This window comes from Miscanthus floridulus, chromosome 8, assembly GCF_019320115.1.
Source record: "Miscanthus floridulus cultivar M001 chromosome 8, ASM1932011v1, whole genome shotgun sequence".
In the NCBI taxonomy this organism is placed as follows: Eukaryota; Viridiplantae; Streptophyta; class Magnoliopsida; order Poales; family Poaceae; genus Miscanthus; species Miscanthus floridulus.
This window is the reverse complement of record NC_089587.1, coordinates 207,611,025-207,637,006: the sequence shown is the minus strand read 5'-3', so window position 1 is coordinate 207,637,006 and position 25,982 is coordinate 207,611,025. Positions and strand designations below refer to the sequence as shown.

The 25,982-nt window shown below is 49.4% G+C and overlaps 1 protein-coding gene and 1 non-coding gene across 2 annotated transcripts; both read right to left on the bottom strand.

The window, feature by feature from the left end:
• Positions 1 to 15,489: 15,489 nt before the first annotated feature.
• LOC136474737 (formin-like protein 16) lies at positions 15,490 to 20,904 on the bottom strand. The gene is made up of 2 exons (XM_066472295.1): positions 19,544 to 20,904; positions 15,490 to 17,136 (listed from the first exon to the last, which is right to left on the bottom strand). The coding sequence occupies exons 1-2, from the start codon at positions 20,884 to 20,886 to the stop codon at positions 15,702 to 15,704; spliced, it is 2,778 nt and encodes a 925-aa protein (XP_066328392.1). The 5' UTR covers positions 20,887 to 20,904; the 3' UTR covers positions 15,490 to 15,701.
• A 2,148-nt stretch (positions 20,905 to 23,052) lies between these two features.
• Positions 23,053 to 23,248, bottom strand: LOC136478760 (U2 spliceosomal RNA). The gene has a single exon (XR_010764471.1). It is a non-coding gene; the product is annotated as a U2 spliceosomal RNA (small nuclear RNA).
• Positions 23,249 to 25,982: the final 2,734 nt, after the last annotated feature.

The window sequence follows — 25,982 nt, the reverse complement described above, 5'->3', positions numbered from 1 at the left end:
GACAGTCTGGTACGGCGACGTCAACTACGACCAGGATCGACGGGCGCTGGATGCCCTCACCGCTGTAGTCCTATCCAAGATGCAGTTCTCACTTACCAACAAGCAGACTGTCAAGGAGGCTTAGGACGCCATTGCTGTGGCACGCATCGGCAGCGACCGCGCCCACAAGTCCACACTGTAGGCACTTCGCAAGGAGTGGGAGAACCTAGCCTTCAAGCTAGGCGAGGATGTTGATGACTTTGCTCTCCGTCTCAACACTCTGTTGTAGAAGATGGTGCAGTTCGGCGATGACACCTATGGCGAGGAGAGAGCTGTCGAAAAGCTCTTCCGCTGTGTCTCTAAGAAGTACAAGCAGATGGCTCACTCGATCAAGTCTCTGCTGGATCTCTCCATGATGTTGATCGAGGAGGTGATAGGTCACCTCAAGGTCGTCGACAACGATGAGCCACAGTCTCTCTCGAGGCCCATCACCACTGGCGGGAAGCTCCTTCTCACTCGGGAGCAGTGGGTTGCCTGCCAAGGTAACCAGAAGAAGGGGGAGCCTTCTTCCATGATAGGCGGCCGCAAGAGTGGCAAGCCACACAAGGCGCATAGAGACGCCTAGGCCAGGGCGTGAGGATGTGCCGAGGGTGATGCCCATGGAGGTGCCTAGGGCGGCGCCGCTGGCAAGCACAAGCCGACATGAGATGACACCTGCCGCAACTATGGCCAGCTTGGCCATTGGGCCAAGGACTGTCAACAGCCATGACGCGGCTAGGCCCATGTTGCATAGGTGGAGGAGGAGGGGCTGGCTCTGTTCATGGCACATGCAAGCATCGAGCTACCTCCAGCGGCACCGGCCGTAGTGACTCTCCTCCACCTTGATGAGCCAAAAGCACACGCCCTCCTCGGTGATGGCTCCGGCAATGACAAGACTGATCAGTGGTGCCTCGACACCGGCGCCACCCATCACATGACCGGTCGATGGGACTTCTTCACCGAGCTTGACTCCAGCGTCTGAGGCTCCACCAAGTTTGGGGATGCCTCCAGCGTGGAGATCAAGGGCATCGGCTCTGTCACCTTCACCGTTGTGTCTAGTGAGCATAGACTGCTCACTGGAGTCTACTACATCCCTGCGTTGAGGAACTCTATCATCAACTTGGTACAGCTAGATGAGAACGGTTCGCGCGTGGTGGTTGAGGATGGAGTCATGAGGATTTAGGATTGCCATCGTCACCTTCTTGCCAAGGTAACCAGAAGCGCAAATCGACTCTACGTCCTTAACATGAAGGTGGCACAACCCCTCTGTCTCGCTGCTCATCAGGATGATGAGGCGTGGAAGTGGCATGAGCGCTTTGAGCACCTTCACTTCGAGGCCCTGAAGCAGCTCAGTGCCATAGAGATGGTGCGAGGCCTACCGTGCCTTGACCTTGTGGAGCAGCTCTGTGACATCTGCGTGTTGATGAAGCAGAGGCGACTCCCCTTTCCCCAGCGGGCGAGCTTTCAAGCCAAGGAGAGGCTCGAGCTTATGCACGGGGACTTGTGTGGCCCGGTGACACCGGCCACACCGAGAGGACGACACTACTTCCTACAGCTCATCGATGACCTCTCTCGCTACATGTGGGTGATGGTCCTCAGCAGCAAGGGAGAGGCTGTGGACGCCATCAGGCGTGCGCAGGCTGCTACGGAGGCAGAGTGCGGCCACAAGCTGCGCGTGCTGTGCACCGACAACGGTGGCAAATTCATGGTGGCTGAATTCATATTATACTATGCTGATAAGGACATTCAGCGCCACTACTCCGCGCCGTACAGCCCATAGCAGAATGGTGTCGTTGAGCGGCACAACCAGATGGTTGTGGGGATGGCTTAGACCCTTCTCTAGCAGAGGGGGATGCCGGCTATCTTCTAGGGAGACATGGTGGTATCGGCCATCTACATCCTCAACCGCTCGCCTACCAAGGCGCTCGATGGCAGGATGCTGTATGGGGCTTGGCATGGGCGCAAGCCAACGGTCTCCCACTTGCGGGTCTTCGGCTGCCTCGCGTTCGCCAAGGAGCTTGGCCACATCAGCAAGCTCAATGATAGGAGCACTCCAGGAGTGTTCATCGGCTATGCGGAGGGCTCAAAGGCCTATCACATCCTCGACCCAAAGACACAGTGTGTGCGCATAGCGCATGACGTTGTGTTCAATGAAGGGCTAGGATGGGCGTGGGACAAGGTGGTGGATGACGACTCGGCTCTGACGTACGATGACTTCACTGTCGAGTACGTTCACTTTGAGGGAGCTAGGAGAGTAGGCAGCTCTTCTTTGACGAGTGTGTCTACCCCGGTCCCCGAGCCTCCATCGACCCCGACGCCTGCTACTCCGACAGCACCATGGTGAGCCTCGGTCGTTTGCTGAGGCCGAGAGACACGCGGCATGGCGCGCCGTGATGCAGTTGGAGATGGATGCGATTGAGAAGAACCACACCTAGGAGCTTGCTGACCTTCCTCAGGGCCACAGCGCGATCACCCTTAAGTGTGTGTACAAGCTAAAGAGGGATGAAGCCAGCGCCATCATCAAGCACAAGGCTCGCTTGGTGGCACGAGGTTTCATGCAGCAGGAGGGGTCGACTTCGACGACGCCTTTGCTCCCATGGCACGGATGGAGTCCGTGCGACTCCTCCTTGCGCTAGCTATCCAGAAGGGCTGGCATGTTCATCACATGGATGTCAAGTCGGTGTTCCTTAACAGTGACTTGAAGAAGGAGGTCTACGTGCACCAACCATCGGGATTTGTGATCCTCGACAAGGAGGGCAAGGTGCTCCACTTGCGTAAGGTCCTCTATGGCTTGCGGCAGACACCGAGGGCATGGAATGCTAAGTTGGATTCCACGCTAAAGGGGATGGGCTTCGAGCAAAGCCCGTACGAGACGGCCATCTACCGATGGGGTAGTGGAGGAAATGCTCTGCTGGTGGGTGTCTACGTCGACGACTTGGTGATCACTGGCACCAAGGATGTGGAGGTGGTGACATTTAAGGAAGAGATGAAGGCCACCTTCCAGATGAGTGACCTAGGGCTTCTCTACTTCTACCTAGGAATCGAGGTGCACCAGGATGACTCCAGGATCATGCTTCGATAGACCGCCTACGCCAAGCGCGTCGTTGAGCTAGCCGGACTCACCGACTGCAACCCAGCTCTCACTCCGATGGAGGAGAGGCTGAAGCTAAGCCACGACAGCACAACAGAGGAGGTGGACGCTACGTAGTACCGGCGTCTTGTGGGGAGCCTTCGCTACCTCGCCCACACATGGTCGGACTTGGCATTCTCCGTCGGCTATATTAGTCGGTTCATGCAGCGACCGATAACGGAGCACCAGTAGGCTGTGAAGAGGATCATCCGCTACATTGTGGGGACTATCAACCACGGTCTCTACTACCCTAGGTGCCCTGGGGCGGCACACTTCATCGGGTACAGCGATAGCGACCACGCCGGTGACATCGACACCAGCAAGAGCACGAGCGGGATCCTCTTCCTCCTCGGCAAGTGCCTCGTTAGCTGGCAGTCGGTCAAGCAGCAGGTGGTGGCACTGTCTAGCTATGAGGCCGAGTACATAGCGGCCTCCACCACTTTGACTCAGGCGCTCTGGCTCACTCGACTGCTTGGTGATCTCCTCAACAGAGACACTAGAGCGGTGGAGCTCAGGATGGACAGCAAGTCCGCTCTGGCCCTGGCAAAGAACCCTGTTTTCCATGAATGGAGTAAGCACATTTGGGTGAGGTACCACTTCATCCGAGACTATTTGGAGAAAGGGAGCATCAAGGCAAGCTACATCAACACCAAGGACCAGCTTGTGGACTTGCTTACCAAGCCTCTTGGGAGGATTAAGTTCCTTGAGCTTTGCTCTAGGACTAGGATGGTTTAACTTTCCCACAAGACGACGCACAAGACTTAGGGGTAGAATGATGGGATAAGTCTCTGTGTTGGCTGGTCTTTGTGGGGCTGCAACATATGGTCCTTGTGGCTGTATGGTGGTCTTGCTGCCCATCAAGGACAGCATCCTTGACTGGCTAGGACAGCATCTTAGCATATAGGACAGCATCCTTGATTGGCTAGGATAGCATCTTAGCATCTAGGATAGCATCTGTTTTAGGACAGCATGTTAGCATCTAGCATCTTGGCATATGCTTGGCTGGCTAGCAGCCTATAAATATGTATCCCCAACCCCTCAGGTTGGCATGGCATTTGTGTGGGAAATAAACCAGAAAATTGCCCTAACTCCTAGTGTCATCATCTCTCGATGAGAGTAAGAATTCTGCTATTACCAAGAGTAAGAATTCAGCGACTAACATACATCGCTAACAAAGATAATGACAGCTCAACCATGCTGTTGTACTCATTAGAGTGTCTATTCGCAGTTGTCGTACAATGCAAGCCCTATTTAGCAGTGACATAATGCCCCTACCAACATGTTTAAAAGTTTTTTCGTTTACAATTCTGTTCCTAGTTTTTCCTCATGAGAAAAATACACAAAGATTTAGAACAATGTCCAAAGAAGGACTAGCAATGTAGGAAATTTGATGTCAAAAAATTACAGATACCTAATAGGCTACAATCTTGGCCTTTTCCCTCTTTATTTAAGTATAAGAATTCATTAATACACTTTCATCTGTGATAGAGAAAGGCCAAGAGGCTTAGATTGCTTAATGAAGAGTTTACAGGAGTATTACATATATATAGAGAGAGAGAGACTAAGCTAGAGAGTTAAGAGTGGGGAGAATCCTAGGCAGAATGCCGAGAGAGTTCCTAGGCAGCACTGGGTGGAAACCCAAGAGGCAGACGGTATACAATAAATGATAGAGGAAATAAATACTCTAGCACCCCCCTGCAGTCGGAACGTTGTTAGAACGAACGTTCAGACTGGAGCAAAAATCCATAAAGATAGAAGAAGGAAGACCCTTGGTGAAGACATCAGCGAACTGCGATGTGGTGGGAATGTGAAGTACACGGACAGCCCCAAGAGCGACCCGTTCCTGGACGAAGTGAAGGTCAATTTCCACGTGCTTGGTACGCTGATGCTGAACGGGGTTGGTGGAGAGGTAGACTGCGCTGACATTGTCGCAGTAGATGAGGCAGGTAGTTTCTAGAGGATGATGTAGTTCCTGCAAAAGTTGCCACAGCCAGGAGGCTTTGGCGACGCCGTTGGTAACTACACGGTATTCGGCCTCGGCGCTCGACCGTGAAACAGTGGGTTGGCGTTTGGATGACCAGGAGATGAGGCTGCTGATGAGGATATGACACCCACACATATGACTATGTTTGGCACATGATATGGAGGGGTAGGAGGCCAGCAAGGGTGTCCAAGTCAAGAAGGAGGTCCGAGGCTAATTCGGTTCGAGTCCCCGAGGTGGAGGTCCAAAGCAATTCAAGTTCGAGTCTGTCTCGGGTTTCAGGACCAGTCTGTCTTAAACTGGTCACCCAGGATGCATCCGGACTCCATTTTCAATGATCCACATATGGATGGAAAGCTAATTGGATAAGGAAGCCAACCCAATTGGTTTCACGTCAAAATCCCTTCGGAATCAATAGGAATCGTTGAAACAAGTTAGCGTCCAGAATCTGTCAGGGTGCTGCGATATCGTCTTTTGGTCCGTTGGACCGTGTATCATGTTTGGGCCCATTAGGGGGCATATCCAGGGGGGTGACGCCCAAGACTCTATAAATACCAGCCGTCGCTCTCCTTAGGGTTTGGGTTTTGTTTATTTCTTAATTTCCTTATGAAACAGACATCGTTTTGCTGATACTGTCGCCACCAAGGCCGCTTGCTGTGAACCCGGGCCCTAGTTCTTGATCTTGTTCGCCTGTGGTGATTAGTCCTTTCGAATAAAGACTTGAACTCTTTCTCATTATCATAAGCCTCATATTCATTTGCAATTTCAGATTGCATTTATCTTGTTCTTGCTTGTGTTCTCGATTCGTTTACAGGAAAGCCTTCTCGGCGAGGTCAATCGCGTTCACGTGGTTGATAACCAATGGAGCAGTGGTGTAACGGTTGTGGGGGTCCGAATCAGTCTTGGTTCGAAGCCTAGATCATGAACGTCGAGTCTCCATCAATCGACGCTATCATACCTATCGAAAGATCGGGCCTAGTCTACATCAAGTGGTATCAGAGACCTTGTTGCCCATTAGGTATAACTTTGTTTTCCCCTTTAGATTGCTACTATTTTTGTTTTACCTATAGTCCACAAAAAGCCCAAAAAAATATACACTATCACATATCTCTAGTCCTATAGGCCCGCTGTGCCTTTGCAATTTTTTTAATTTCAGTTTGCTTTATTGAATTGTCATCCCTCGCCGCGTCTTAGTGTTCGTTGTGTTCTGATCTTGTTCTTGGTCTAGTGTCAAGTCTTGTTTCCTAGTGTGGCTTGCATCAGATTGATCTCTAGTTTTTCTTTGGATCTGAAATAGTCACGGAGTGGGTTGCGTGATTGAGTTTGGTTTGTCTAGCAATTCCTTCTACGGCTTCCTCGGTTAAGTATTTTTCTTCCACGGTAGAAATATCTAAAGTCTAATCATAAAAAAATATAAAACAAAGAAAAAGGCAAAGAGGTGCAAAAACCAAAAGAAGGAAAAAAAGCCGCACCTAAAAAAAGAGAGAAAAAATAAAGAAGGAAAAAAGTTTAGAAGTGCTTGCATCCTTTTGAGTCCTTGTGCTGAGTTGTATTGTATTGCTTGCTTGAACTAGGTTCAGGACGAGTTTAGGCTAGCGACATAGACTAGCTTGGGACTACTTTTCAATCTTGCAATTTCTGAATTAAATTATTGCTATTCCTTACTACTATATTGTGCCTGTCCAAGCTCTACTTTCTTCTAATCAAGTATAGGTTCACCTTGCAACTGTTACACTCAAGCTACAACGGTATCACAGTCACCGACCGATTGCACCGCCTGTTGCTTTGGTAAGAACACTTGTAAGACCGTGATAAGACGTTTAAGAGTTGAGTGTCTTGTTTTTCCTTGTCCACATCCTATAGTAGTTCATAGGAAAATAAATACTTGTGTATTTTCTTATTTGATTCTAATAATGGCAGGTTGTTCATATCCACCGACTTATAATGGTATAGGTGCTGATGAATACATGGATTGGGAAATTGCCATAGATAACATATTTGCTACTCACTTTATGTGTCTAAGGAGGAAGGTAAAAAATGCATCTAGTGTTTTGCAACATTCCGCTTTATCTTGGTGGGAGTCTTTAGATCCTTCTGATAAACCTCAAACTTGGAATGATATAAAAGATCTTATGAGAGAAAATTTTGTTAATCCATCTCTTGTAATTAATTCAAATGATGAGGTGCATCAACTAGATCAATCTCTTGTTATTCCTCCTGCTATGCCTAACCTTTTGTAGGACAATGTACAAAAGAGCGAGGATGACGTGATAGAAAATAAGATGCTCACAGTCTCATGTGATAATTCAGAACCAACAACTATTACTCCTGCTGAACATGAGAGCAAAGGTAAAACCCACGATGCTAAACTCACAGAAGGTGAGAGTTCTCTTGATGTTCTGAATTTTTCCACCAATCATGCTATGATAGAGCAAATTTTAGTGGAGCCTTCGCTTGATTTATCTTTGTCCCATGATAATTTGCTTGATGTTCCTTGTGATAAAGATGAATTGGTTGATGATGCTTTAGTTTTACATGTTTTGGAACCAACCACTTGTGCTGAAAATAAACATGTTATTCATATTGCTACTAAAACTGATGAGTTCAAACTGTTGTCTTCTTTACATACTTTGGATTACATTGAGTTTGATGTTTTGTGTAACCTAGATTATTTGGAGAAGAGCCTATTTAAATATGTTGATTTGCCTTGGTTTTCTAAACATACATATCATGTTATTAACAAATATAACAACAAGGGACAATATATGATACATCGAGTATACATTCATAGCAATATAAATTCTCCTTTTGTTGTACAAGATTATGATCATTTAGAGGTCAGCCATAATAATACAAACATTTTCTCATGTTCCTCAAAGAAACAAGTTCACTTCCAAGAAGGGGAGCATTGTTGGTTGCTACATATGTCTGCTAGATCATCTATTCCTACATTGTCTTTGGTTAGTTCTAATCTTTTGCAGGATAGTGTTGACATACATCGTGTGCATTCAGATCATGGAGTCTACATGCTTGCTGAAATTTTTATGTGAGATGACATGCTACAAACTTGAAAACATGGTCATGTTTCTTCTCACAATTATTTCAATTCTCTTTGTTTTTGCAACCCCGTTCTCCTTTATGTTGTGCAGGATCAGTTTCAAGCATAATCGACGCCGAGGACGGCTTTTCGTCAAGAAGGGGAGAATGATCAGGACATGTCACTCATACATATGACCATGTTTGGCACATGGTATAGAGGGGTAGGAGGCCAGCAAGGCTGTCCAAGTTAAGAAGGAGGTCCGAGGCTAATTCGGTTTGAGTCCCCGAGGTGGAGGCCCAAAGCAATTCAAGTTCGAGTCTGTCTCGGGTTCTAGCACTAGTTTGCCTTAAACTGGTCACCAAGGACGCATCTAGACTCCATTTTTGATGATACACATATGGATGGAAAGCTAATTAGATAAGGAAGCCAACCCAATTGGTTTCACATCAAAAGCCCTTCGGAATCAACAGGAATCGTTGAAACAAGTCAGCGTCCAGAATCTGTCAAGGTGCTGTGACACCGTCTTTTGATCCGTTGGACCGTGTATCTATTTGGGCCATTAGAGGGCATGTCCAGGGGGGGGTGACGCCCAAGACTCTATAAATACGAGCCGTCGCTCTCCTTAGGGTTTGGGTTTTATTTAGTTCTTGATTTCCTTGTGAAACAGATGTCGTTTTGCTGCAACTATCGCCACCAAGGCCGCTTGCTGTGAACCAGGGCCCCAGTTGTTGATCTTGTTTACCTGTGGCGATTAGTCTTTTCAAATAAAGACTTGAACTCTTTCTCATTATCATAAGCCTCATATTTATTTGCAATTTTAGATTGTGTTTATCTCGTTCTTGCTTATGTTCTCGATTCGTTTGCAGGAAAACCTTCTTGGTGAGGTCAATCGCGTTCGCGTGGTTGATAACCAACGGAGCAGTGGTGTAACAGTTGTGGGGGTCCAAATTAGTCTTGGTTCGAAGCCTAGATCATGAACGTCGAGTCTACACCAATCGACGCTATCATACCTATCGGAAGATCGGGCCTAGTCTACATCAGTTGCCACTGAGGAAAATAGCATAGCCGGAGGTGGATCGTCGGGTGTTAGGGTAGCTAGCCCAGTCAGCATCGGTGTAGACGATGAGCTGAGTTGGGGCAGAGTGGGGAATGACAAGACCAAAACTGATAGTGCCCTAAAGGTAGCGAAGAATTTGCTTGGCAGCAACAAGATGAACTTCCCGAGGATCATGCATGTGCAGGCAGATTTGTTGAACAGCGTACGCGATGTCAGGCCGGGTGAAAGTGAGGTACTGGAGAGCACCCGCAAAGCTGCGATATGCTGTAGGATCAGCAACAGAAGGGCCGACATCAGCAGAAACTTTGGCACAAGTGTCAATAGGAGTGGAACAGGGCTTGCAGTCACTCATGCCATGGCGAGCAAGAATATCTAGAGTGTACTAACACTGTGAGAGGAATAGAAGGTCTTGTTGTCGCTGAACTGCTATGCCAAGAAAATGGTGTAGGGAACCCAGATCCTTCATGGCAAATTCCTTCTTCAGTGCATCAATCACCCGGTATAAGCGCGACTGAGAGGAGGCTGTAACAACAATGTCATCCACATATAGGAGCAAATAGACTATCTCAGTGCCGCGGTGATAGATGAACAGGGAGGTGTTGGACTTAGCTTCAGTAAAACCCAGAGATAGCAAATAAGAAGCAAACTGGTTGTACCATGCTCGTGGTGCCTGCTTCAAACCATAGAGGGACTTGTTGAGCCTGCAGACGTGGTCGGGAAGAGCATGATCAGCAAAACCAGTGGGCTGAGAGCAGTATACTATTTTTGATAGAGTACCATGAAGGAAAGCGTTCTTGACATCAAGTTGATGGATCGGCCAGTCCTAGGAGTGAGGACGGTGCGAACGGTAGCGAGCTTGACGACGGGACTAAAAGTCTCATCGTAATCGATTTCGGGGCGTTGTGTGAACCCACGGAGGACCCATCGAGCCTTGTATCTATCCAAGGAACCATCAGCATGAAACTTGTGTTTGAAGATCTATTTCCCGGTGACCACATTTGCCTTGGCAGGCCGAGCAATGAGATCCCAAGTGTGGTTGTCCAGGAGGGCAGTGAATTCTTCTTCCATGGCCTGACGCTAGTGCGAATTAGCAAGAGCATCACGGCAGGAACACGGAAGTGGGGACAGAGCCTCGGTGTGTAGAGCAAGACGAGCATGCTTGTATCCAGACTTCCCGCGAATCGCCATGCCATGAGAATTGGCAAGTGGTGGGATAGAGACCGCCCCTGCTGGCAGTGAAGAACCACTCTTGACATAGCGTGGTGGAGAGGGAATCATGCCAGAGCGTCGAGGAGGAGCCCCATCGGGGGACCTCGGTGGTGACCTGGGTGCGGGGGCACGCCGTGTGTAGACGTGGATGACGAGCGGCTTGCTGAAGGAAGGAGCCGGGGGTGCCTATACATGGGGCATCGTGGGCACCGGTACAGGGGGCACCGTGGGCGCCTGGACAGTGGGCACTAGTGTAGGGGATACCAGGGGCACGGTGAAGCCGGGTGGAGGAGACCATGGCGCTAGTGTGCCTGATCCTGGCGCTGGGGTACCTGAAGAGGCCGGCTGGGAGGGAGCCCACAGAGATGCAGGTGCTGGCGGGATGGCAACAACGCGAGGGGTTCCTACAGGTGGAAAAGGGACTAACAGAGGATCATCATCAGTTAGAAAGTCCAGTTCATGTGTGGGTGGTGAGGGACGGCGAAGTGAGAAGGGAAACGTTGTTTCGTCGAAAACAACGTGGCGAGAGATGATGACATGGTTTGTGGCAAGGTCGAGGCACCTGTAACCTTTGTGGTCAGGAGAGTATCCGATGAAAACACATAAGGAAGAGCACGGGGCAAGTTTGTGAGGAGTAGTAGCGGTGAGATTAGGGTAGCAGGTGCATCCGAAAGCCCAGAGATCATGATAAGAAGGGTGAGTGCCATAAAGGGCGAAGAAGGGAGTGCTCATGTTCAGCATTTTGGTGGGGAGGCGATTTATGAGGTGAGTGGCAGTAGCAAGGGCATCAGCCCAGTAGAAGGGGGGCATGGATGCTTGGAAGAGCAAGGTGCGGGTGACATTGTTGGTGGTGCGAAGCATGTGTTCGGCTTTGCCATTTTGTTGCGAGGTGTAGGGACATGACATGCGAAGGGAAACACCTTTGGCAAGAAAGAAAGCGCGAGACGTGGAGTTGTCAAACTCACGACCGTTGTCACATTGCACGGATTTGATGGTACAACCAAATTGAGTGTGCACATAGGCAAAGAAATTGGAGAGGACAGTAAAAGTCTTGGACTTTAATCGAAGAGGAAAAGTCCAAAGAAAATGAGAGCAATCATCGAGAATAACGAGATAGTATTTAAAGCCGGATACACTGATAATAGGGGAGGTCCACAGATCACAATGTATCAGATCAAAAGGTTTGGGTGCTCTAGACAAGGAACTAGCAAAAGGCAAGCGAACATGGCGCCCAAGCTGACAAGCATGGCAGATGGAGTCTTCTATGGACTTGCTGCAGAAAATGGAAGATAACTGAGTGAGACGCTGAAGGGAAGCCTTGCCGGGGTGGCTGAGACAACGATGCCAGGTAGTTGGAGAAGGAGTGGCCACAAGAGCACAAGTATCAGTAGGTGACGACAGGAGCGGCCCTGAGCTGTTACATCGAAGGAGGATGTTCCTGGTACGGAGATCCTTCACAGAGACACCAAGAGGGGCAAATTCCACATAAACAAAATTGTCAGTGGTGAATTGACGAACAGAAAGCAGATTTTTAATGATGTTAGGAGCTATAAGGACATTGTTGAGACGGAAAGGGCCAGGAAGGGTGGAATATCCGGTGCCAACAACCGGGAGAGTAGCATCGTTTCCCACAACAATGGAGGAAGGAAAAGAGAGGATGGAGAAACAGTAACCATACCAGGGTTGGAGGCAATGTGAGACGAGGCACCCGAGTCGATCACCCAGTCCGAGGAGTTCGGAGGCGGGGTGAGGGTGACGGTGCTGAAGGCGTTGGCGAGGGACTGTTGGTCCCATGGTGACCAAACTGGGGGCGTCGGAGGTGGTGCTGGCGTCCAGGCAGGAGGGGTGCCTGGGTGGGCGCCTGGTGGTACGTCCCCTGAGTCGAAGGGTAGAAGGTTGGAGGCACGCCAGCCACCAAAGCATGTTGCTGCAGCGGTGGCGATGCAGATGGTCTAGGACGGGGAGGTGGACCGCGAGAGCCGCCGGGAGTTGACCCGGGCCACATGTGGATGGACCCTGTCCACGGATTGAGGAGGGAGGGCCACTAGGAACTGCCTGGGAAGCCGCTGGTCGAGCCTCCTTGGCCACGGCCGCCACGGTGACGCCGGCCACGGCCACTGCCATTGCCAGACGAGCCCCCCCGGCATGCTGTTGAGGGCACGGGTTTGCAGACCCAGAGGCCGGCGAGGAGGCAGGTGGCTTGCTGAACGAAGAGGCGACGAGGGCCGATGGAGGCGCTGAAGGAGGTGCCATGTTGAGCTCGGCCAGGCGCAGGTCGGCGCGGACGTCCACAAAGGAAGGAAACGGCTTCTGGCGTGTGATGAACTATGACATGAACTGGAAACGTTCATTGAGGCCGCGATGGATGTTGAGCACCAGAGTACGGTCATGGACTGGCTCACCCAGATCAGCGAGGGCATCAGCCATGCCCTTCATCTTGCGGCAATAGGCGTCGATGGAGAGAGCACCTTGGGAGAGGGTGTGGAACTCAGCATCAAGGAGCATGGCGCGTGACTCGCGATTGTTGAGGAACTGCTGTTCGATACCGAGCCACGCAGCCCGAGCGGAGACGTCGTCACGCTCGTGGATGACGTCCAGAAGGTCGGTGGAGATGGTGTTGAAGATCCAGGAGACGACCACGCAGTCCATGCGGGACCATGCTGGGTCGGTGACTCGGGAGTCGTCACTGGGGACGTGATCCTTTAGCGCGAAGCGGCTGAGGATGAGGAGGACGTAGCCGCGCCACTTGGAGTAGTTGGAGGACTGGAGGTCCAGAACAATCGGAATCAAATTCTTGATGTTCTGGACAGCAGCAGCCTGGCTGTGCAGATGAACGATGGTTGCGGCGTCGGAGGAGAAAGAGTGATTGCCGTCGTCCTGAGAGTCGTCGTCGTGGAGGGAGTCCGGGTGGAGACGGTCCCGGAGTGCAGCGGCCTGCTGTTCCAGAGCGTCGGCCTGCGCGCGCTCCTTCTCGAGGGCGTCAGCAGCGGCACGGACGCGATCCTACGCGGCAGCAGCAGACTTGAGGAGGTCAGCCTCCGTCTGAAGCTGTTGGCTGCGGTCGGTGTTGGTGGAGTGCAGTGAGGCGGCTTTCTCCTCCAGCTTCTGAGCGGCGGCGAGAGCTTCATCACGAAGCTTGATCGCGGTAGCCGCGGTGGAGGCGCCGGAGGTCGAAGTAGCCATGGGCGCGCGGCTGGGGCACTAGGCGCGACGATGAGGGCAGCACCAGGCACGCGGGCGGCCGAGAAGGACCGCGGAAGACGGCGGGAAGGTGAGGGGGCGGGCGCGGCTCGAGGCGGGCGCCGAGAGGAGCGGAAGCAGAGGGATCGGTTTTAGTCTGATACCATGATAGAGAATGGCCAAGAGGCTTAGATTGCTTAATGAAGAGTTTACAGGAGTATTACATATATATATATATATATATATATATATATATAGACTAAGCTAGAGAGTTAAGAGGGGGGAGAATCCCAGGCAACATGCCAGGAGAGTTCCTAGGCAGCATTGGGTGGAAACCCCAGAGGCAGCCGGTATACAATAAATGATAGAGGAAATAAATACTCTAACAATCTGTATATGGTTGATAGTTCTTTTTTATAAAAAATGTTTGGTCTCTTCTTAATGATGTCCTGCTGACTGTTTGGCTTTTTGCAGCTATGTATATGAACCTTCTTCTGTTGTTACTGGTGTTATAAGTTATTTAGAAGAGCAGAGAAATTCGCTAATTGATCTCCAAGAGAGACATGGTGTTAAGGTTTGGCATATCATGCTCCTGTTTATTAGTGTTGTTTGTCCAATTGTTGTCTTCTCTCTGCTTTCTGATTTGTTTATTCCTTAGCATATAGATACCTTGCGAAATAGATGCCCAGTTTGCTGGGATGGTTGAAGCCTGGGCTTCAGGGTTGACCTGGAGGGAGATAATGATGGACTCTGCAATGGACGATGGAGATTTAGCCCGTCTAGTCAGGCGCTCGATAGATTTACTAGCTCAGGTCTGTTATCAAGCGAGCAGACTCATTAACCAATGTTTCCCGTGGATTATCTATTTTTGATAGCGCAATACTCTGTCATGATGCAATTACACTGCATAATATTTGGCTTAATTTTCCATATTCCAAAACTGCCAGACATTGATCCAGTTCTCCAAAAGAATGCACAAATTGCTTGCAGCGTCATGGACCGAGTACCGATTAGTGAGCTTGCCGGTTGAAAGCCCAAAACCTGTAAGTACTACTAACAGAGGGTTTGCCCAGCTGCTTATTTTACAATTGTTATAGGTAGGCAATTCTTTGTTGTACCATGAAAAATAATTACCAGTTGTCACAATGAAATCCAAGAGCAGTTCATACCCCACTGGCTAAACATGCTTTTCAAGAAGGTCAACAACTACAGTGATTGATTCAAGGAATCAGAATTCAGAATGATGAAAAAGACAAATTGCATCACGTCTGAGGTTCATAGGATTGTTCATCCAAAAAATTCTCACTGCCAATTCCAGAATTTCGAACCACCTGACCCAATCAAAAGGATATGGAAATCAAAGCGCAGCAACAAGCTCTAGGTTTTCTCATGGCTTCTTCTAGATGCCTGAACACCAGAAATATACTCAGAATCAGAACTGCAGTGTCAATGGATATGACTATTAAGTGGGTACTGTGCCACACAAATATGGAAGAAACAGTGCTGCATCTCTTCTTTGGATGTCAATTCAGTAAAGCCTGTTGGCATTGGGTTTGTCTCACCTGGATCATGCCTCTACCGTTTTTCAGCATGATGACGCAAGCAGGAAAAAAAATTACAGTTACCATTCTTCATTCATGGTGATTTTTTTATAATAGTAGCCTGGAAAATTTGGAAGCAACGGAATGGAGTCAATTTTTTTAAAAGAGACCCAACATATCTTCTGGCATGGCTGGGATCTCTTTCCTAATTGTCTCTCTATGTCCAGGTCTTCTCTCCCTTTTGTTAACTTTTTAGCTTTTGTATTTGTACAATGCCCTTACATTTTCTTTATATAGCTACCGACAGTAGGGGTTTTCCCCTCAAAACAAAGATATCATTTCCAAGCAATTGAGATCTTCACATCAAATTTTTTTACAAATTTCTGTAGAATTCTATTGGGTGCTCTCGATATGGATCTTGATTGAAGAAATGGACAAAAGAACGTATGTAAAAATTGCTTTATGTACAGTTTGCAGCTATCTTATACCTCTACAACAACCAATTCAAAACAATGCAAACAATCATTTACAGCCACCCGTTCAATCTATTCCTCGTCACTACTTGAATCAGAATCTGCACTATCCTTCATGAAGTGCGCTGGTAGGTTTGGAAATCTTGGCATGACCCTCTTCCTTTTGCTATCTGCCTCTTCTGGTGGTTTCCGAGCTGGTGCTGCTTGACCATCGGTCGCTTCCTTTGTCGCTGCTGTTGTGGCCGCAGCCACCACCGTGGGGGCAGCAGCTGTGTTTGGCTGCGATGACAACGGTGCTGGTTTCTTCTGCTGCACTTTCCTCTTGATGTCCACACATGCCTGATCAACCATACCCAGGAAGTCCCTCACTACGATGAACAGCTGAAGGGGATGTGCGTTCCGTTCCTTGGTGGCACCGGCATGGTAGTACTCTGTTGTCTTCTGGACCAGCTCAAGTACTCTTTCCTGCTCCCTTCTTAGTGCCTTCAGCTCCTGTTCTGCAGCCTTCTCAAATCCTCGCAACCCCCTCGCAAATCCATCATCGCTGCAGGTCTCCAAGAGCCTCTTGATCTCATTGAGTCGGCTGTCTAGAATGGCACACTCGCTGACAACTGCATCGTAGTCGACCAGTGCGGCTCTCTTCACGTTGGCAAACTCTGTGCTGAGACCACCAACAATTGGTAGCCCCAAGTTCATGTATTCGTTCTGCCTTTCCTCCCGTGATGGCCCCTGGCTTGCAAAGCCTGCTGCTGAACTGCCTCCCTCGTGGCCAGACCTTGCGAGACTGCCTGAGCGGCGGATGCTGTGGTTACGATTGATGGCAAGCCGCTTTCCCTCAGAGCGAACAACCTCCTCAACGACGAAGTGCAGCAATGTGGTGCTCCCATCAGTGCTCTTCACGTCAGAGAGCTTGCGGAGCGCTGTAAGGTTGAAGGCCTGCGCGTTGCCACGTGCTGTTCCGGCATTCATCCTGTTTCCTGCCTTGAGCACGGCCTCGAGCAGCTTGAAGAACAGGCCCTTTGTCCTCAGCTCCTGGCTTGCCAATTCCAATGTCCGAAGCGAGTGCTTGAGCTGCGCAACCTCAGCACCATAGTTCACCTTGAAAAGCAGTGCATTGACGCGCGCAATCGGATTGGGCACGTCAAGGAGGAGGCGGAGGAAGAAGGCCTCCGTAGGGGCAAGCCTGTCGGGGTTCCCAGAGAACTTCAAGATGGTGGACTCTTCTTCTTTAGAGATGTTGAGCCGCGAAAGCTTCTCCAGGACCTCAGTGCTGAGTTCTGTGTGCCCATCCCGGAGGGTGTCGATTATTTCATCCCGCCCCACCGTGAGGGACTTCAGGATGATAGAAATATTGTGCGACTTGCGCGGCTCGAGCAGGAATATTTGCTCTGGCGTGTTTGAGTGCCCGAGGGCCGACGATCCGGCGGATTCCTTGGAGTCTGCCGATTTCGGCTTGCGGTTTGCTGCTGCGGTGCCGAATAGAGCCTCGATGATGCCTTCGTCCAAGCTGGAAAGACACCAGAATTGACACAGTAAGGAACTTGAGATGATATTCCATCTATCACAAATAAGTGTTGGGAAAAACATGTGTTTTCTGAGCACTATGTAATACTATTAAATTCATGTCAAATTGCTCGTATCAAAATGTTAACGACCTGAAGTTCAGAGTTCAGGTGGGAGCACCATGCAAATCAATCAGACACTGCGTGTTTTGTGAAACCTTAGACTAATTTTAATAAGCAGCATTGAGCTCTAGGAGTATTTCTATAGAGTAGAGAGAAATCACGCAGGTTCACTAGAGTTGGCATGAAAAAGGATCCCCCCAGAATATGCAAAGACATAGGTAAACAGTAAATTTTGGAGAAAACTTTTCGCTGGCATTTTGTCATCTCCTACGCGCACAAAAAGGCACCACAGCACTTGGATTTGGGCATCCGATCGAAGATGCTGCGACGTCAGTCCACCGAAAAAGCGACAGCCATGGTTTGTCGATACCACCGAGGAACGTGCTCCTGCCAAAATGCTAACGAAAAGTTTTCTCCAAAATTTACTGTTTACCTCTGTCTTTGCATATTCCGGGGGATTCTTTTTCATGCCAAAATGCCTTGAGGACAGCTACAGTATTGCTAACCAAGCTGTTCAACCATATTTTTCGATCGAACAAGATGACTGACAAGTAGAGGAGAAGTATATTGGTACCGATCTACAAAAATAAAGGAGATATTTAAAGTTGTACTAATTACCGAGAAATTAAGTTGATGAGCCATACTATGAAGCTATGGGAGAGAGTTATCGAGCATCGCTTGAGAGCAATAATGCGGGTCTTTATGAACCAATTTGGTTTCATACCCGGAAGGTCAACCATGGAAGTCATTTTCTTAATAAGACAAGTTATGGAGCGTTATAGGAAGAAGAAGGACTTACACATGGTTTTTATTGACTTGGAGAAGGCTTATGATAAAATACCAAGGAATGCTATGTGGTGGGCTTTGGACAAACATAAAGTCCCAACGAAGTACGTCGGACTCATTAAGGACATGTACAACAATATTGTGACTAGTGTTCGAACAAGTGATGGAGACACGGATGACTTCCCGATTAGGATAGGACTGCATCAAGGGTCAGCTTTGAGCCCTTATTTGTTTGCTTTAGTGATAGATGACGCCACAAGGAACATACAAGGAGACATCCCTTGGTGTATGCTTTTCGCGGACGATGTAGTGCTAGTTGATGAAAGCCGGACATGAGTGAATCAGAAATTGGAGTTATGGGTAGAACTAAAACTGAGTATATGAGATGTGACTTCAGCACTACTACTCGGAAGGAGAAAGATATTAGTTTGGAAGGTCAAGTAGTGCCTAGGAATGATATCTTTCGATATTTTGGATCAATGCTACAGAGAGACGGGGATATTGATGAAGATGTTAGCCATAGAATCAAAGCAAGGTGGATGAAGTGGTGCCAAGCATCTGGTGTCCTATATGATAAAAAGATACCACAGAAGCTAAAAGGCAAGTTTTATATGACGGCGATTAGACCTGCTACGTTGTATGGTGCAGAATGTTGGCCTATGAAAAGACGACATGTTCAACAGATAAGTGTCGCGAAAATGCGTATGTTGAGTTGGATTTGCGGTCATACAAGAAGACATCGAGTTCGAAACGATGATATACGTGATAGATTAGGGGTAGCACCAATTGAAGAAAAGCTTGTCCAACACCGGTTGAGATGGTTTGGACATGTCCAACGAAGACCTCCAGAGGCACCGGTGCGTAGTAGAATCCTAAGCCAGGATAGTAACGTGAAGAGAGACAGAGAAAGACCAAAGTTGACTTAGGTAGAGGCAATAAAAGAAGACTTGAAAGAATGGAATGTACCCAAAGACTTAGCCTTAGATAGGAGTGCTTGAAAAATAACTATTCATGTGTCTGAACCTTAATTGCTTCTATTGAGTTTCAACTCTAGCCTACCCAACTTGTTTGGGAGTTAAAGGCTTTGTTGTTGTTGTCGTCGTCTTTTTCATGCCAACTCTAGTGAACCTGCGTGATTTCTCTCTACTCGTCTTTTTCATGCCAACTCTAGTGAACCTGCGTGATTTCTCTCTACTCTATAGAAATACTCCTAGAGCTCAATGCTGCTGATTAAAATTAGTCTAAGGTTTCACAAAACACGCAGTGTCTGATTGATTTGCATGGTGCTCCCACCTGAACTCTGAACTTCAGGTCCTGAATGGTACTTGGTACTCCACTACTCCATCCGTCCCTAGTTCCTACTGATCCTAGTGACATTGTTGTCCTAGCGTGCTCATGAAGCGCCTAGAATGAAATTCTTGCACCTATCTCGATCGTATAGTGGCTGTACTACGGTAAACAACAATGGAAATGAGAAGCGGTGTTAAATTCAGGGGGACTTACTTGAATGAACCGCCGGTGATATTGTCCCACACCATGGAGTGGTCAGTGGACTGCACATTGACCTTGTCCCAATGCAGCGGCTTCAGCTTCGCCTGCTGCTCGCCGGCCCCGGATGGCATGCCCGGCGCTGTTGGCGGCCTAGAAGAGGACGCCGATGCCCCACCCTTTGGAGGTGGCGGAGGCGGCCCTCCTTTCTTTCCTCCTGGTGGCGGAGGCGGCCCTCCTTTCTTTCCTCCTGGTGGCGGAGGCGGCGGAGGGGATGGGCCTTTGGGCGGTGGCGGTGGCGGTGGAGGCGGGCCACCTCTGGGAGGTGGCGGCGGATGTGGGCCCTTGTTCGGTGGTGGCGGCGGTGGCGGCGATGCGGCTGCTGGTTTTGGAGGTGGCGGTGTAGGCGACGCGACAGAGGCAGCGACCATGGGTGGCGCAGGTGGCGGGCTTGCTCTCCCAGGCGGCGGCGGCAGCCCAGGCGATGCGCTTGGCGAGGCGGCAGGTGCAGGCCGCGGAGGCGGGCGGGGCACGGAGCTGACAGCGACTGCCGGGGTCGGCGGCGGAGGAGGACGCGCGGAAACGGAGAAGGACGAGCTGGAGCCGGAGTTGGGCGGGTGCAGCGAGTCGTCGAACACGGCGGACGCGGAGTCCAGGGAGCCCACCGGGATGAGCGGCTCCTGATCTATCTTGTTCCTCCTGGACCGTCGCGGCGGGGACGGCGGCGATGACGACTGCTGGGGCTCCGGCCACATCTCCGCGCGCCAGTGCTGCTGCTGTTGCTGCCGGGGCGGAGGCGGCTGCGGGGGGCGCCTGCTCCCCGTAGGCTTCCTCCCTCTGCCGCCGCCTTCGCCGTCCTTTTCGAACTCCCTCCAGTATATCGCGTCGAGACCGTTCTCGTCCACCATGCCGAAGCCGCCCCCGCCCCCGCGCCCGCCTCGCGGGGGCCGCCTCGGCTCCCTCTCCGGCAGCTTCCCGGCGAAGGCGCCCTCCAGCGGCTGGTTAGGATACCCATTCCTGCCCCCGGCCGTCGTCAGCTCCTTCTTCCTCCCGTGGCGGATGAAGAGGAAGAAGGCGAGGCCCGAGACCGCGAAGCTGCTGAGCGCCGTGCTCACCACCGCCACCGCGATGTCGCTGCGCTTCACGGACGACGACGAGGGCGGCGGCGGCGGGGCGGTGACGGGTGACGGGGACGGGGGTACGATCGCCGGCGGCGGGGTGGCGAAGGCCGGCGTGCGGGTGGAGGGGAACGTCGTCTGGATGTTCCGCTGCGGCTGCGCGGCCGCAAGTGGGGAGAGGGCCACGGCGACGGCGAGGAGGAGGAGAAGGGGGAGGAGCGGGCGCGGACGCGGCACCATTGGCGTGATGACGTGGGGTGGGGTGGGGTGGGGGAGGTGGAATGGAAATTTGACGGGGGGCGGGTGTGGGACGAGGTGGGCGTGATTGTTGGGTTTGTTTGGTTGTGTTGGGGTTGGGCTGTTGGTTTGGGTTGTGTTGCGTGTGGTGGTGTGTTGACTTGGCCGGCCTGCGGGCTTTTTTGTGTTTGTTTACTCGGTCCGGCCGAGCCGGGACGACACGACGGCCGAGAAGACGCGCCGTGTGTGGTGCCGTGCCTGTGGAACGCAGGAGGGAGGGCGGGGATGACCGTGACCCGGCGCCGAGGCGGAAACCGCGCCGCCGCTTGCGGTTCGTCCGGTCGCCCCTCTGGGACGCGGGGTTGGAACGGCGAGGGTCCCATCTCCCATGGACCCAGGCGTCGGTTTCAGGTGGAGCGGAGGGGTCAATAGTAGGGGCACGTAATTTCGGGACGATCCATCCGGATGTGGAAGTCGCGGCTCGCGGAGCGTCGCAATCGAGTGTAACCGTAAAAGCTCCGATTTACAGCGACACCCACTCCTGGGCTCCCGGCTTTGCCTGCCTGCCTGCTTCTCGCTCACTTTCTCGGCGAATCACTTTCCACCGCAAAGGTTGCTGGGATTTGTTTTTAGGTCAAGACCAACTGATTGCGCGTTCGCCCAACGGCACCTTTTTGTGTTTGTTTGATGAGTGCTAGCTGCAGCAATTCCATTCCCTGCTGAGTGTTGAAAACTGAACTGACTAGTCACTAGTGGATTTGGCTGGGCCGCACATGGCCGGTGGACGGCAGGGCGGGAGTTCCAAGCCCGCGTTGTTGGATTCGGCTGCCAGCTCCAATGACCTGGTGCCTGGTGGTGGTAGATCGCCGGCTAAGTACAATGAGTCCAAACTCCAAAGCCCACAGTGAGTGCGGGTGCTAGCCTGGCGCTGTTCTACTCCGTTTTACACGGCCTGTTCGGCTGACCGAAAAAACGATGCTGATTTATTTGTGGAAAAAGAATAATATTATTTTATTAAAACGGTAAGTTCGAGCGAATAGGACACGTAGCAAGAGGCTGTACTACGCTGATAACTCACGTGTCCTGTCATTCGGATCTGCGTCTGCCCTCGCTTTCGGTGACGCGGCGAGTTGTTCGCGTGGAGTAGGCACAGGCGCACTGCCCAGCGCGCACAAGGCTTCGTGGCAATTCATCGTGCATCCCTAGAGTTGGTGTAGATGTGGTGACGCGAGCAAAAAGACAATTAGACACGAATTAAAAGACCGTTTCTTCGATGACTCCTACCCTCGTCAGGGGGGAAATGGTAATAGTACCTCCGTCTCCCATGACTAGTTCGTTGGCTCCCTTGACAAATGTTTAGGTGGTCGATGATTGATGATTTGTTTCGTCAGGGCCTGTTTGCTGAGCCGCAGTTACGGCTTGGAAAACTAAGTCTTGCACGCATGGAAAACTAAGTCTGCACTTTCTTCTAAAATAGTTTTAACTCTATTTTTTTAAACGCAATATAGATGCAGAAGCCCCTCCCCCCTGGCCCCTGGCCACCCACACACAATCACTTCTACGAATACATGTATACACAACCTATCCTATAAACACTTATAACTGATAAGTCAATGTTGACAAAGTTTTCATAGAATATTCACTACTTGTAGATGTGACCCGTACCACACAAAGAAAACCATTTTTAAGTTACAGAATATAACTAGAAAAATACAAGCACCTATGCTGCTAAGTCAAGAACTTTGATCAAATCATGAGTAACCTAACCAACCGATTGCAGCATTAACTCTAGTTTTCTTGCGTTTCTTCATGCTAACAGTTAGCTTTCACCAAAATTATTTTTACATCCACACAAGTCGTGGGTGTTACCACTAACCTTGTCTACTCCCTTCGTCATAAGATACAAGGATGCACATTCACTATTCATACGAACCTTTTTTCTGGATAGGTGGAGACGACTTAGAGCATGTTTACACCTGTGGAGGTAATTTGTGGTTCGGCTGATCTGCTTCGATTGCAAGAAAATTGTTTGTAAAACCAATACGTACTAAAGTAACACTAATTCAGTCTAAGTTTCAAAATTTTGACGGAGTAAAAGACAGAAAAATTCTTAGTCAAGCAAATTTTTTGCGCTGACCAACGAAACAATCGTTTACAATTTAGGTTTGGTTGGTGCGCGCCAGGCCCTGCCATCAGTGCAACGGCTGGGCGACGCTCAAGGGACCCCAGTAGCAAGCCCCTGATAATTGCTCCCCCATAAAAAATAAATTTAATATCAAAGTGAACACATTGCCCACATATTAGATATTAAACTAATAAGAACCGATACTACACTTGATCTTAACCAAAAGGTCGAGAAAGGTATGAGTGGAGGCGGAGCCCTGCGCCTTGTTTTGTAGCTCGTTCGACCGCCTCACCCGCCTTAAGCTAGCGGGTGGTACTATCTGCCGGGAACCAGAAAAGGGCGGGGCTGTGGAGCGCAGCGCCGTGGCTCAGCCGTTCGGGCGCTCTGGCGGCCCATTAGGAGGTGGTTGCAGCCCACGCTGCTCGGACAGCCCAGCAGGTCGCCTTGTGCACTAGGGGAGGCTGGCTGAGTCCGCTCCGAAGAGAACTAACCTCGCTGACATGTGGGGCGTTGATCGAGCAGGTGCACACATTGATTTTCCCTCATCTGCTCTCTCAGTCAGTTGCAACGAGAGGATAATCACCAACCGAGGAAGCGACGGCCCTAACGATGGTTCCTAAGCTCGAGTTTCTTGACTGGCTTGTAAAACTTTATATTATATATAGGTTTATTACATCAGCATCTCAGCATTTTCCAAGCTAGTTGAGCCTTATTGCTATAGGCATGCATCTCAGTATTTCCCAATCTAGTTAAGCATTATTGCTTTAGTCACCGATTTGTTTCCGCTTATAATTGTATGCATTCTCAGTTGTTAATAAGTAACTCTTATGAATCTAAATAGGTCTAGCTAATTGTTCGCTATGTCAAGTAATAACTATCATACTAGTTGGATAAAATCAGCTAATATTACCTGTGCACTATTAGCTAGCTAGCTATTAGAAGCTAATGGATCCAGACAGGGTCTTAATTTTTAATATGAAACCGATATGAGGTTGTCTAGAGAAGACGTATATTTAATCCTAGTTTAACTATTTTGTGCCATTTTCCATAGTATATTCGTAGACCCTATTTGGATCTATTAACCGCTAATGTTAGCTATGAGATATTGGCTAGCTGACTATTGGCTATTATTAGTTGATCTTTATCCAACTGGTGAGATAGTTGTTAGTTTGATATTGGTTAACAATTAGCTAGACTATTAGCTGGACCTATTTAAATCAAAATAAGATAATTATTAGAAGCTAACTATTAGCTCTATGGATCAAACAGGACTTGTGCTTGTGTCTATCAGTCGTCGTTACAACCAACTACACAAGTATCCAAATCATTTTCTAGTGAGTGTCCACCAAGCGGCGACTCAAAACTATGTTTACTACTTCAATTGAATCAGTCAAGCTTTCGTTGTATTTTCAGACTGCTATTCCTTTTTACGTAAAAGAAATATTAAGTTTCATATTCCGTTGTTAGTATCACGATTAGATCTTGTCCTTTGTAATTTATTACGCCATGTGGACGAACATTATGGTAGTGTCATCGTTATCTTCGATAGTGACGGAATACCGAACCACAGTAACCTGCGCACTCAGAAAATCGAATAAATGAAGGGGAAAACAGCTACTACTAGCATAAACAAGTACTAAGGACGAATGGTGCTAGTTACGTAGCTAGCCTACGTGGAGGTGGGAGGCAAAAGCAAAGACTATTTTATATATTTTTATTTTTCTACGTGCTATTGGATCTACATGTTACTCTCTCAGATTATTAGATTACGTGAAATAGATCAACTATTTGTTCGTCGCTAGTGATTACTCTCTTCTATTTTTTTTGTTTACGTCAGAATAGCTAGCCAAATAACTAGTTGTTCGAGACGCCCTAATAAACAGCAGTAGCTGTGCCCTTGGACCTCAAATTTTCTTGCTCGTGCCTGCCTTTATGCCAATTTTGCCAAGCGTTTTGTTGACCTGCCCGACAAAGCGGGAAAATCTGAGGAAATGCAGAAATGCTCGCTCATACCTTCAACGTTGTCGTCGCCAAATAGAGCAGTCATTAATAAATAATAGTTCGAGTGATTTGTGAGCGAGACAGCTAGCGATTGCCGGGGTAGGCTTTGGAGGCTTCGGGCAGGGCATTTGCCACTAATTTCTGGCACCAAAGTTCCGGAAAGTTAGTTGGATCTTCTGGATAACACAAAAATAGTCTGAACGCACGCAGGAGAATTTGGACGTTTCTGCATGGAATGGAACCAGAGCGCGTGGAATAGCGACCAATCATGACTGGGGTCGGGGGTAGGACTAGTTGTGTTCTCATCCTCGAATTCTTCCTTTTAAGTTCATCCTCGAATTCATGTTTCAGATGCAGAGGCCTAGAGAAGCATGGGCCATTGGCTGTTGATTCAGCAAGGGCGCGTTTGGTAGCCTGTATGAGGGCTGGGTCAGGCCGCTCGGATGCATGCGCTCGCGTTTGGTTGGCTGGACGGATCATTGGGCCAGGCTCACACGCTACTCAAAGCATAAAAGATGCTGCATCGAGAGAAACGCCAGAATTGGTCGCATCCGGTGAGCCAGGCTCGCGCTGTGCAAGATTAGCATAGCTAATGACGTTATTACCACATAATTAGTGAATATTAAGTGATTTCAAATCAAATTAAGATTGGATTAGATAAATTAAAATTTATTATGGCATAATACCATAAGTAATTAATATTTTAGTATTTATTTTGACTTATTCATGTTACATGACTCATGCAGACCAGGCTACGTGCATACAATGAACTAAACATAAGAGCCTGCATGCGATCAGCCTGGCTAGGGTGAGCTAGATCCATGGATACAAACCAATCTAGCTACATACAACCAACCAAACAGGCCCAAAGAGCCCAGATTGGAACGGGAGGCTATATGGCATACGGATTCTGGGAAGACCTCAAACCTGATGGGCCTAAAACATTTGGCGTAGACCAGCCCAGCCCCTTTTA